Source organism: Ictidomys tridecemlineatus, chromosome 3 (genome assembly GCF_052094955.1).
Source record: "Ictidomys tridecemlineatus isolate mIctTri1 chromosome 3, mIctTri1.hap1, whole genome shotgun sequence".
Taxonomy (NCBI): domain Eukaryota; kingdom Metazoa; phylum Chordata; class Mammalia; order Rodentia; family Sciuridae; genus Ictidomys; species Ictidomys tridecemlineatus.
The window spans coordinates 4,682,765-4,692,893 of NC_135479.1; the positions used below are offsets into that span (position 1 = coordinate 4,682,765).

The 10,129-nt window shown below is 58.1% G+C and overlaps 1 protein-coding gene and 1 long non-coding RNA gene across 5 annotated transcripts in view; one reads left to right on the forward strand and one right to left on the reverse strand.

Annotated features, from left to right (window-relative positions):
- Mgat5b (alpha-1,6-mannosylglycoprotein 6-beta-N-acetylglucosaminyltransferase B) overlaps positions 1–3,390 on the reverse strand; it is a 59,613-nt gene extending 56,223 nt beyond the window's left edge. For all 3 annotated transcript variants that reach the window (XM_078041596.1, XM_078041594.1, XM_078041595.1), the window contains exon 1: positions 2,641–3,390. In XM_078041596.1, the coding sequence (XP_077897722.1) occupies positions 2,641–2,667 (27 nt within the window). In that variant the 5' untranslated portion in view covers positions 2,668–3,390. The remainder of the gene's footprint in view (positions 1–2,640) is intronic.
- Positions 1,435–9,537, forward strand: LOC144375959 (uncharacterized). Of its 2 annotated transcripts, none has more exons than XR_013435890.1 (2): positions 1,435–2,290; positions 9,143–9,537. It is a non-coding gene; the product is annotated as an uncharacterized LOC144375959 (long non-coding RNA). The 2 variants fall into 2 exon arrangements; XR_013435891.1 differs by having other exon boundaries at positions 1,435–1,939.
- Positions 9,538–10,129: the final 592 nt, after the last annotated feature.

The window sequence follows — 10,129 nt, forward strand, 5'->3', positions numbered from 1 at the left end:
TTGGGGGCGGGCAGGTGTGGACAATGTCCAGGGACCTTGAGTCTATCCGAGGGCTTGAGGAGACGTCCCTTTACCTGGCCAGAGGGAGCCAGGCTGACCAGGGAGAACCCTACCCATCAAGCAGAGACCTCCAGCTGCCCAGCCTCCACTTCCTATCCTCAGACCTGGTGCTTGTTTGTATCTTTATGCAAGACTTGCTTTATGCATTTTAATCTTCATTATTTGAAACTGGCAGAGCAGTATTTAATTAAAATTTGGTCCATTAAAGAAAACACATAATTGCAGAAGAAAATAAAATGCATAACAACATTCCCAGCCCACATTTAAAGAAAGCTGTTAGAGATTAAGTCAGAGGGGGCAGGAACCGCACAGAGAGGACCCGGGATCTTTCCCCAGGAGAACTCTCTGGCAGAGCATCTCTGATGGGGAGGAGGGAGGAAGCAGCTCAGTGGGCAAGACAGCACAAGGGACACTTCCCTTCATCTCAGTGAATTCCCCTAGGCCTGAGGGTGGGGCTCAGACTCTGCTGTGCCCCAGATGAAACCAGACGGGTCTCAGGGCAAGAGCACAGGAAGAGGTTGTCAGAGACCCAGGGAGACCCCTGGGGAAATCAGCTCTCTGCCCTCCCAGCCTGAGGACAAGGAAGAGCTTCCCTCAGCCCTGGTCCCCTTTCCCTCATCCTCCACCCTCTCCCTAGCCACGGAGTGTATTTAGGGCTGGAGACCTGGGGGTGCCTGCCAGGGTCCACAAACATCCACGAGGAACATGTCTACACCTTTGACCAGACCCTGAAGCCCTACAGACTTCACCTACACCACACTCTGCCAGTCCCCAAGCCTTGGGTTCAGTTCCCCAAAGCACTGGGGTCTATTTATAGTAAATTCCAGTTAAAGTGGCTTCATCCATCCACATACGCACTCAGACAACACCTGGGGAAGAACCCATGGGAACAGCATTCCCAGGCCTTTCGGGGGATGAATAAATTGGAGTGATGTAATCAGAGCCCTGCCCTGATCCCGAGGGGACTTAAAGACTCCGTTGGTGACTGTGGGTCTCTGGCAGCCTAGAGACCCATGCAACCGCACCCCACCCTGGCCTTCAGATAAGAGCCCCAAAGCTGTGGTGCAGGATGCACCCTGAAGTGGGCCAGGGGCAAGCACTGTCCGTGGTGCTGGAACCCGGGCAGCCTCCACGCGCCCCAGGAAATGTCCAGCAGAAACTGGGCTTCCCATGGCCTGCAGGGAGGGGACCACAGGGGGTGAGAGGGCAGGAGGGAACCTGAGAATCCTCTCAGCGCCCCGGGCAAGCCAAGGACTTGAGGGTTTTCCGGAGGACCAAGGCCTTTCCAGAGAGAACGGCTTCCTGCCCTGCTTACCAGGAGCACCTAAGGCTAGGGGTCCCTGACTCCCCCAAACAACCGCTTAAAACCCCACTCTCAGACCAGACTCCAAAGTCCCCCGCATCCTCCCTGACCAGCCTGATGGTTGCTGCCCCCAGGCTTCCTTCTCAGCCCTCACAACCAGCCTGACACCCGGGAGGCGGGAACCCAGGAGGGCCATCTTCTCCCCACCCCCAGCCCCTTGCTGACCAGGGAGGGAGATTGGCGACGACTGGGGCCGGGGAGGAGCCAGGGCTCTGTCGGAGGCCTGGAGTGGAGGGGATCAAGCCTCTTCCCTCCGGCAGCCCAAACCCTGGGCGCCTCTGACCGCCAGCGCCTGCCCTCAAGGTCTCAGTCCTGCGCCCGCACCCCACCTGTGGCCTGTCCCGCCCCGCGCTGGCACCCGAACTCCCTCGGGGTCTTCTGCAGCCCAGCTACGGAACAGAGAGACACTCCAGCCCTGCTGGGCACCCAGTGCCTCTTCCCCAGCCCGCGCAGCGGCTCCACTCCGACGGCCCTGGCGGGCTCCAGGGGGCCCAGGAGTGGGAGTAGCAGAGCCGGGTGAGTCCCGCACAGCCTCAGCCCCCTGGACCAGGCCACCCAAGGTGTGTGTGGCCAGAGTGTCGTCTTCGCCTCTGTCCGCCCTCCACAGTCGGGCTGCACCTGCCCGGCCTGTTGACCTGTAGTTGAGGGTGAATGCTCAGCGGAGGAGTGTCCGTGGTCCAATCTCTGGAACCCGCGGGTCAGAGACTGGCCCGCGCCCTGTCAGAGGGGGAGGGCCGTGAAGGCGGGAGGAGGGGATGGATTAGGCAGAAGGGGTGGGCGGGCCGACCTAGGGACCACTGCTGGACAGGAGAGGGAGTCGCCCCGCCACCGCGCACTAACTTCGCTACCAGATGGGACTCGCCGCAGGTGGGGAAAGGCCCCAAGGGGCAGGGAAGGGGCGTTCTGGCTGGGGCCACTGCCCGGGCCCTGGGCCACAACCTCGATGCTTTTTGACCCCATTCTCACCTCCCCACCTCAAATCCTTGCCAACCTCGTCCAACTTGGGACAGGTGCAGAATTACATTACCCTCCCTACTCGCACCCCGAGCCCCAACTCCATCCGTTCCCGCAGCCCCCGTGGCCATCACCGAGGGTCCAAGCGCGAACCTCCTTTGCCACTGGAACTTGCATCCTCGCAGGGACCGACCTCGCCTACCGCCACCCTGCGCCCCCTCGGGGACAAGACCCCCGCCACGCCAACCAGGGGAGAACTTTACCGGAAGGGTCTCAGAGTGACCAGGCATCTTCTGACCATTATCTTCCCATCTGGGTTGACAGTGATCATTGTTCAAACTTGTCAGGGCGAGAAGCCGCGGGAGAGGCCAGACGCACCGTCCTAGGCGCGGCTCTTCCCGCGTCGGGGCCACCAACTCGCTGAGGGTCGAAGCCCTTTCCGAGCGCGCAGGGGGCGCGGGACTCGGTGGCCTCACTGCTCCGGCCACCGCCCGTGGGGTGGCGCGGCCTCAGCGCGCAGAGAAGGAGCGGCGCGGCAGCCGGAGGGCGGCGAGGGCGCCCGGCCCGGCGGTCTCTGCGTCTCCTCCTCCCCGCTTCACATTTTGGGGGCCGGGAGGCGGCGCGCCCCCAGACCGCCGGCCGCGCGTCTGCCTGCTCGGGCTCGCTCGCTGGGCGGGACGGCGCCGCGGCGCGCAGACGGGATCCCCGCGGCGAGCGCCCTCATCCCCGGCTCCGCGCCCTCGGTGCCGGCTAGCAGCGGCCCCGGGCCCGCGTCCCGCTCCCCCGCGCCTCTGGGTCGCGCCGAGCTCCGGCTCCTCGCCGCGCCGCGCCCATGGCTCTCGGGGAGGGCGCCCCGCGCCCACCCGCTTGCCGCTCGTTCGGTCGACTGCCCGCGCTCGGGTGTCCGGCGTCCGGCCCGGCGCAGCGCTACGCCGGGAGGCGCCGCATTGTTCCCTCGGAGGAGGTGGCCGCGGCGGCCCAGGAGCGGCCTCCACGCTTCCTCGGCGCGCAGGCGCCACCTCGCGGTCGCGGCCCAGCTGCGCGCTCTCCCTGGGCTGTAGGGGAGGGGACGCGGCGGGGCGGGAGGCGAGCACTCCGCGGTACCCACGGGAGGGGCCCTGCGCCTTTCTCCCGGCCTGGGCACTTCTCAGGACGCCACCAGTCCCAGGAGCCCAGGGCTACTTCAACTCCTGCAAAGCGCGGAGGAGCTGGGGGAGGAGAGATGAACCCTTCCCCTCCTCCTCCAGGCAGCAGGGCCCCCCTGGGTCACTGTCTTTGCCGCCCCCAGGAGCTTCTGCACCTGCTGCTACACCCACTGATTTGCTGCGACAACACTCACCCATCTGCTCCCTGTCAATACTCCCGCGGCTCCCCTTGGCTTACGGGCCTGATAAGACGCTCAGGAGAGCCCTCAGGCCTGCACCATAGTGGGTCACCAGGAGTGGGCCTGAGCTCTGGCCTCAGTAACCAATAGGTGATGAAGCCTGCAAGTCTGAGGAGTCACCACTGAAACAACGAGAATGAGCAGAAGCTTGGCAATTCCAGATCCACTAGGCCTGAATCTCTCAGCCTCATCCTGCCCTCCCCGTCTCCTCCCTGACTTTGGAGATGTGTTTCCTGTTGCAGGCGGGAGGTTCCTGGGGGCGCACAGAGCCAGCACAGATCTGAAATTTCTTGGTCTGGAACAGTACTGCCCAAGACCAGACCTCTGCTAGGGGCACAGATGACCACACACACACACACACACACACACACTCACACCGATTCCTGTGCTGTGTACAAAGGTGACATGGGAGTCTCCGACGGTGTCCCAGCTCAGTGATTCTGTAGCCTGGCTTATGGCGGAGAAAGCCCTTGTGATCCTTATCCCACCCGGGTTCCATCCAACCAGTCGGACCCCCAGCCCTGCCCTTCTCCCGGCCACCCCCCCTCCGTCATTTCTCCATAGCAGTGACTCATGCTCCTTCTTCATCAGAATTCACCTGTCCCATGTTCCATTATCTCATCGCCTCTCTCCCTGCCAATGTGAACACGGGTGATAAATCGGTGCTGGCGGATTAATGTGTTACTCCGGCTAGGTAACAAATTTGCATCGAACAAGGACATGCTGACCGTGCCTTGGTGTGGAAGAGTGACGGATGGTGGTGGGAAACTTGGCCATCACGGCAGACTGGCTAAGGAGATGTCTGAGGGCAGGGGTCTCTGCTGGGCCTCTAAATCACAACTCGCGCCTGGGTGCCTCCATCTGCCGCAAACCGGGGTAATAATTTAATCACTGGCTGTCAAGGCCAAAGCCACATCTTGCTAAGGAATGAAATGGCCCTTCTGATTGTGCACCTCTGTCAGGAAAGCCTTGTGGTTGTATTTACACCTGGTTGACATTTTCAGAACAAAGAGGAGGGTCTCTCCAGAGGGCATGGTCACACTCGGGGTGGACCATCCAGGGAGGCAGAGTTTAGAAGATGGGAGAGGGCACTGCATACATCTGCTGGGCCTTGCTCTCTGGATCTGGGCTCCAAGGTAGGAGGGGGAAAGGCCCTTCTGCCATTTCCCAACCGGCTCTGGGCCAGGAGGAGAGGCAGAGGCAGAATAGTGAAAGCTCCTTTGTGAGCCAGCTTGTCCAGTCTCTGTTCTCTTCCAAGTCTCTTTGCCTTTTCTCAGCCTCTTCTCTGCAGTAAATTCCAATATAAATGGTCCTCCTTGCTCTCAGCTGTGCTGTGCATGTTAGGAGGAAAATCATGGATCCACATCATGAGATCTTGGATATGACCTCTCTGTGCCTCAGTTTCTCCAACTGTAAATCTGGCTACTTCTAGCACCTTCCCCAGAGGATTGTTATGAGAATGAGGCCTGTTGATTCCCATGCATAGCCCATTGCCTGGCCCCTGTGCAGAGCATGAGAAGGGACAGGGTGCGTGAGAGTCCTTGGCCTCTGTCTATACCAGATCCTGTTGGTGCCCCACCCATATTCTTCTGCATTCACCTCTTCGTGCTCAAAGACAGGTAACTGAGCACACCTTCAACTCTCTGCCTGGCATGGCTATGGAAAATGCTAGAACTGACCGGAACAGGTCAGAAGTTCCAGAGACTCAGTGCACCAGAAGCAGCCCTGGGGCAACAGATTCACCCCCCCACCCCCCGGCCTCCCCTGCAGGTGGGAAGCCCGGAGTTCCTAGCAAGATTGAGTCCCATCTGCCCCCCATGGTCACCTGCTCTGTGATGCCCCACACTGGCTGCCTCATCCCTCGCTCCCCTGCCAAGTTCCAGGGGTCGCCTCCCACAGAGACCACCCGCACTTGAATCTGCTTCCAGGGAACCCAAACCAAGAGACCCTGCCTACAGACAGGGGGTCTCAGAGTCACCTGCAGAGCTTAGCAGAAGCTTTACTCTGACCCGATCCCTGAGGTGGGGCCTGGGCACGTTTGCTCTTTCATGTCACAACCAGCCGGGGTGGAAGACCATGGTTCTAGACAAACACCTGTTGTTTTCTGATGAAGAAGGAGAATCGGGCACAGGAGCTGAGGCACCCCGGCTGGAGGGTGCTTCCAAGGACAGGGCTCTTTTTTTTTTTTTTTTTTTTTTTTTTTTTTAAAGAGAGAGTGATAGAGGAGAGAGAGAGAGAGAGAGAATTTTTTTTAATATTTATTTTTTAGTTCTCGGCGGACACAACATCTTTGTTGGTATGTGGTGCTGAGGATCGAACCCGGGCCGCACGCATGCCAGGCGAGCGCGCTACCGCTTGAGCCACATCCCTAGCCCCAGGACAGGGCTCTTTTGAGGTGTCAGTGGGCCTGTGCCCAGGGGGTGCAAGGCCAGCATCCGCCCCCCTACTCCCCATACAATACTTCCAGGCCCCCTTGGACCCTCCTCCTGCCAGTGCGGCCGGAGGGGTCAGGAGAAACCCAGAGCCGGCGGGGATGGCCCTGTGTCCAAGAAGGTAGAGCAGAACTCCCGAGGGATGCAGGCAGCAGGGGGTGCCCCCCTCTCAAGGGACCCAAGGTGCCCAGAGGAGGTGGGCCAGGCAGTGGGAAACCCCTAAGGGTCCTTTCCCAGGTGGTCCTAACGAGTTACCACAAAGCCACAGAAATTTATTCTCTCGTGATTCTAGAGGCCAGAAATCTGAAATCCAAGTGTTGGCAGAGTTGGCTTTTCCTGGAGGCTCCAAGGGACACTTGGAGCTGCAGACACCTCCTGCCCCAGGCGGTGGCCAGCAATTCTTCTTCTTCTTCTTTTTTTTTTTTTTTTTTTGAGGCAGGGGTTGCTAAGGGTCAAACCCAGGCCTGGCTCACACTAGGCCAGTGCCCTTCCACCGAGCTGCGTCCCCAGCCCCACGGCCAGCGGCCCTTGATTTCCTTGGCACGCTGCTGCCTCGCTCCTCTCTGCTCTGCCCACGCATGGCTTCTGTGCGTGTCTCACTGTGGCCATGTTTCCCACTCCGTACAAGGACACCGCGGCGGGGTGTGGGCCCACACTGATCCAGGATGGCTTCATCTCAACTCATTTCCTCTGCAGAGACCCTATTTCCAAATAAGGCTGCATTTTGAAGTTCTGGGATGACATTTGACTCCTTCCTGTCGTTCAACCCACCACAGGACCCAGTGGAAGGAGCTGGAGTGGTTAGAGCCTGTGAAGGACTGGCAGCCCCCAGGCTCTGCACAGGCCCCCACTGAGGGCCCAGACTTCAAGAGAAGCCAGAAATCTGGTCTTCTTGTATGAAGTTGTATAATTTTAAAATGTAGGCTCAATATTTTTAGAACACTGTGCAAGACCAATACAATCCATCTGATGGCCTGCCATCTGGGCCCCCTGTGGGTGTCTCTGGAGGGCAGAGCAGGGAGCCTGCCAGCCCCATCCACCAGCAAGGCCAGCTCTCCTGAGACCTACCCCTCACCACTGTCAACCCTCGAGCCCAGCTGCAGACACCTCCCTGCCCCAGGGGAGGGAGGCGGACACTGGGTCGAGATCTGGGGACCTCCTGGGCAACTCAGCATCCCCCTGGGGCCTCTCTGGGCATCAGAACCTTGACGGCTGCCCCCACCTTCTCAGAGCGCCAAGGCTGCTTCTGGCGCTCCCAGACGGGGCCTGGGGTGGCTGGGACGAAGCAAGCAGTTTACCGTATTTGAAATTCCCATTTAATGCGCTCCGGCTGCAGCCGCAGACAGCACATTATGAGGCAATAGGCCATTGTCCCTTGCTGGAGTGCAGAGCATTAATAATGTCATAACAGCATTTACTGACACTGTGCACAAATCTTCAACAGCCACGCCGGGGGAGAACAACCAGCCCCGCACAGCCACCGGGCGCCGGGAGTGTGCAGGGAGACTGGCAGTGGGGGGGCTGGCCCTCCGCACATATTTCATGCTTTCTGTTTCACAACATTTAGGCTAATCCTGATTGAAAAGCAGTGTCTGGGGTTTATTTTTATTTATGCCAGAAGGCTATTCTGCTGCACAGCTTGTGGGGGCCGGGAGCAGAACTATTGTACTTTGGCTGTTCTGCAGGGAAGGTAACTACTCTGTGTGTGTGTGTGTGTGTGTGTGTGTGTGTGTGTCTGCCTGCTTGCCTGTCTGTCTGTCTGTCATCAGGGTGGCAGTGGACCAACAAGGCAGGCAGCCCTCCCAGGTGAGCCCCACCCCAGCACTGGGAACACAGGTGAATGGTTTACTTATCATGGTCATGAGATCTCGTTTATGGAGCATCTACTACATGCCAGGAAATTACCAGGGACTCTGAATTCATCATGATATTTGTATCACTATTTTAGGTTAATTTGCAGGGGAACTTTAAATTTCCAGAGGAACTTTGGTGGTGGGGGGGGACCCTTTGTTTCTGGTCATTTTCCCAATTGCATCTCAGGTCACTGTCGGAACATGGGGTCAGCTATCTGGGATTGGCAGATGCACAGTCCCCAAAGAGGTCCATGTCCTAATCCCCAGAACCTGGGAACTTGTTACCATACAAAAAGAGCAGATCCAGGTTGTGGATGAAATTCTGTTGCTCGTCCACCACGTTCAAAATACAGAGGTCATCCCAGATCTCTGGGCCCTAGAGAAGAAGGTGCCATGCCCCAGAGGGAGGCTCAGCCCACCGTGGCCGGCTGTGAAGATGGAGGAAGGGGCCACAAGCCAGGGGCAGCCTCCAGAGTCTGGAGGAAGTGAGGGGACAGTTTCTCCCAAAGACCCCCAGAAGGAACCGGCCCTCCCGACACCTTGACCTTAGCCCCAGGAGACCTGTTGGGGGCGTGTGACCTCCAGAAGGGCCTTCGGTGGGCAGTTCTCGGTGGCAACAATCGCAGGAAACTGACACGCCACCTTTTGGAAGCTGGCCTTGCCAGGCTGTGTTCCCCAGGTGTGGGTTCACGTCCTCACTTCACGGATAAGGAAACCGAGGTCCACAGAGGCCACGTACTGGGCAGGACGGCTCCTGCAGAGCTAGACTCCACGCTGCAGCCTGGAGAACTCCTGGCGTGCCCTCCACCCACTGTCACTCCCGAGGCTCAAAACCCTGGTCCAGGGTCCCGAGCGGCAGACGTGAGCACGCTCTAGGGGGTGCAGCCAGGAGGGCGCGTCCCTCTGAGGGTTTCTTTCTAAGGGGAAGAGGTATCTTTCGGGGGTGATGGAAATGTTCTAAAATGAGGTAGATACGCTGCACGCACCTTCACAAATACACTGAGACCATGAAGCTCCTAGCAGCCCTGGAAGGGGTCGGACACTCCAAAGGGGTGAGGTTTATGTGAATTTTATCTCATTTTCTAAAAACCTGAAGTGACTCACTCGTGGCCACATGGTGAGGAGGGAGAGCTAGACCTGAAGCCAGACCTGCTCTGCGGGCCGAGCTCCCGGGCTCCGGTGGATTCACAGACGCAGCACAGAGGGAGCCTGAGGACCGGACTGAGGCTGAGGAGCAGGTGTGACCATGCCCCAGGGTCCCCCGGTGAGGACAGCCCTTCTTCCCGTCTGCCGCCCTCCCTCCCCAGCCCTGGGCCTGGGGCTTGGGGCCCTGACCACTCCCCTCCTGGAATGTGGGTCCAAGCCCTGTTCCCCCCCATCTTCTCTTCTCCGGCTGATAAGAAGAATCTTAATTAAGTGCCCCTTGGCCGCTGGTTTAATTTGATAGATGTAAAACTGGAGCTTTCTAATAAAACCATCCATCATTCCATATCTCAGCAGTTCTCGGAGCGGAAGGCTCTTTCCCCCCTAAATCACTGTTTAGGATGGAGATGAATTGGCTGTTGCTCAGGAATACCAGAGGAGAGGGTTCCTCCCTGAGATGACCCCAGGGGAGAGAGAAGCCTCCAGGAACACACCCTAAACTCTCCTTGTTTTTTTTTTTTTTTTTTAATGTTATGGGGTTATTTTACCTCTAATTTTCCCTATCCCCACCCCCTGCCTATTGTGAATTTGCACCCACATATCAGAGAAAACATTCAGCCTTTGGTTCTTTTGTGATCGGCTTGTTTCGCTTAGCATGAGTCTCCAGCTCCATTCATTTACCAGCAAATGCCATGATTTCAGTCTTCTTTAAGGCTAAGTAATATTCCATTGTGTCTAGGTACCTCATCTTCTTTATCCACTCATCTGTTGAAGGGCATCTAGGTTGTTTCCATAGTTTGACTGTCGTGGATTGAGGTGTTTTAAACATCGATGTGGCTGTGTCACTGTAGTATGCTGATTTTAATTCCTTGGGGTGTAAACTGAGGAGTAGGATAGCTGGGTCAAGTGGTGGTTCTATCCAAGTTTTCTGAGGACAACC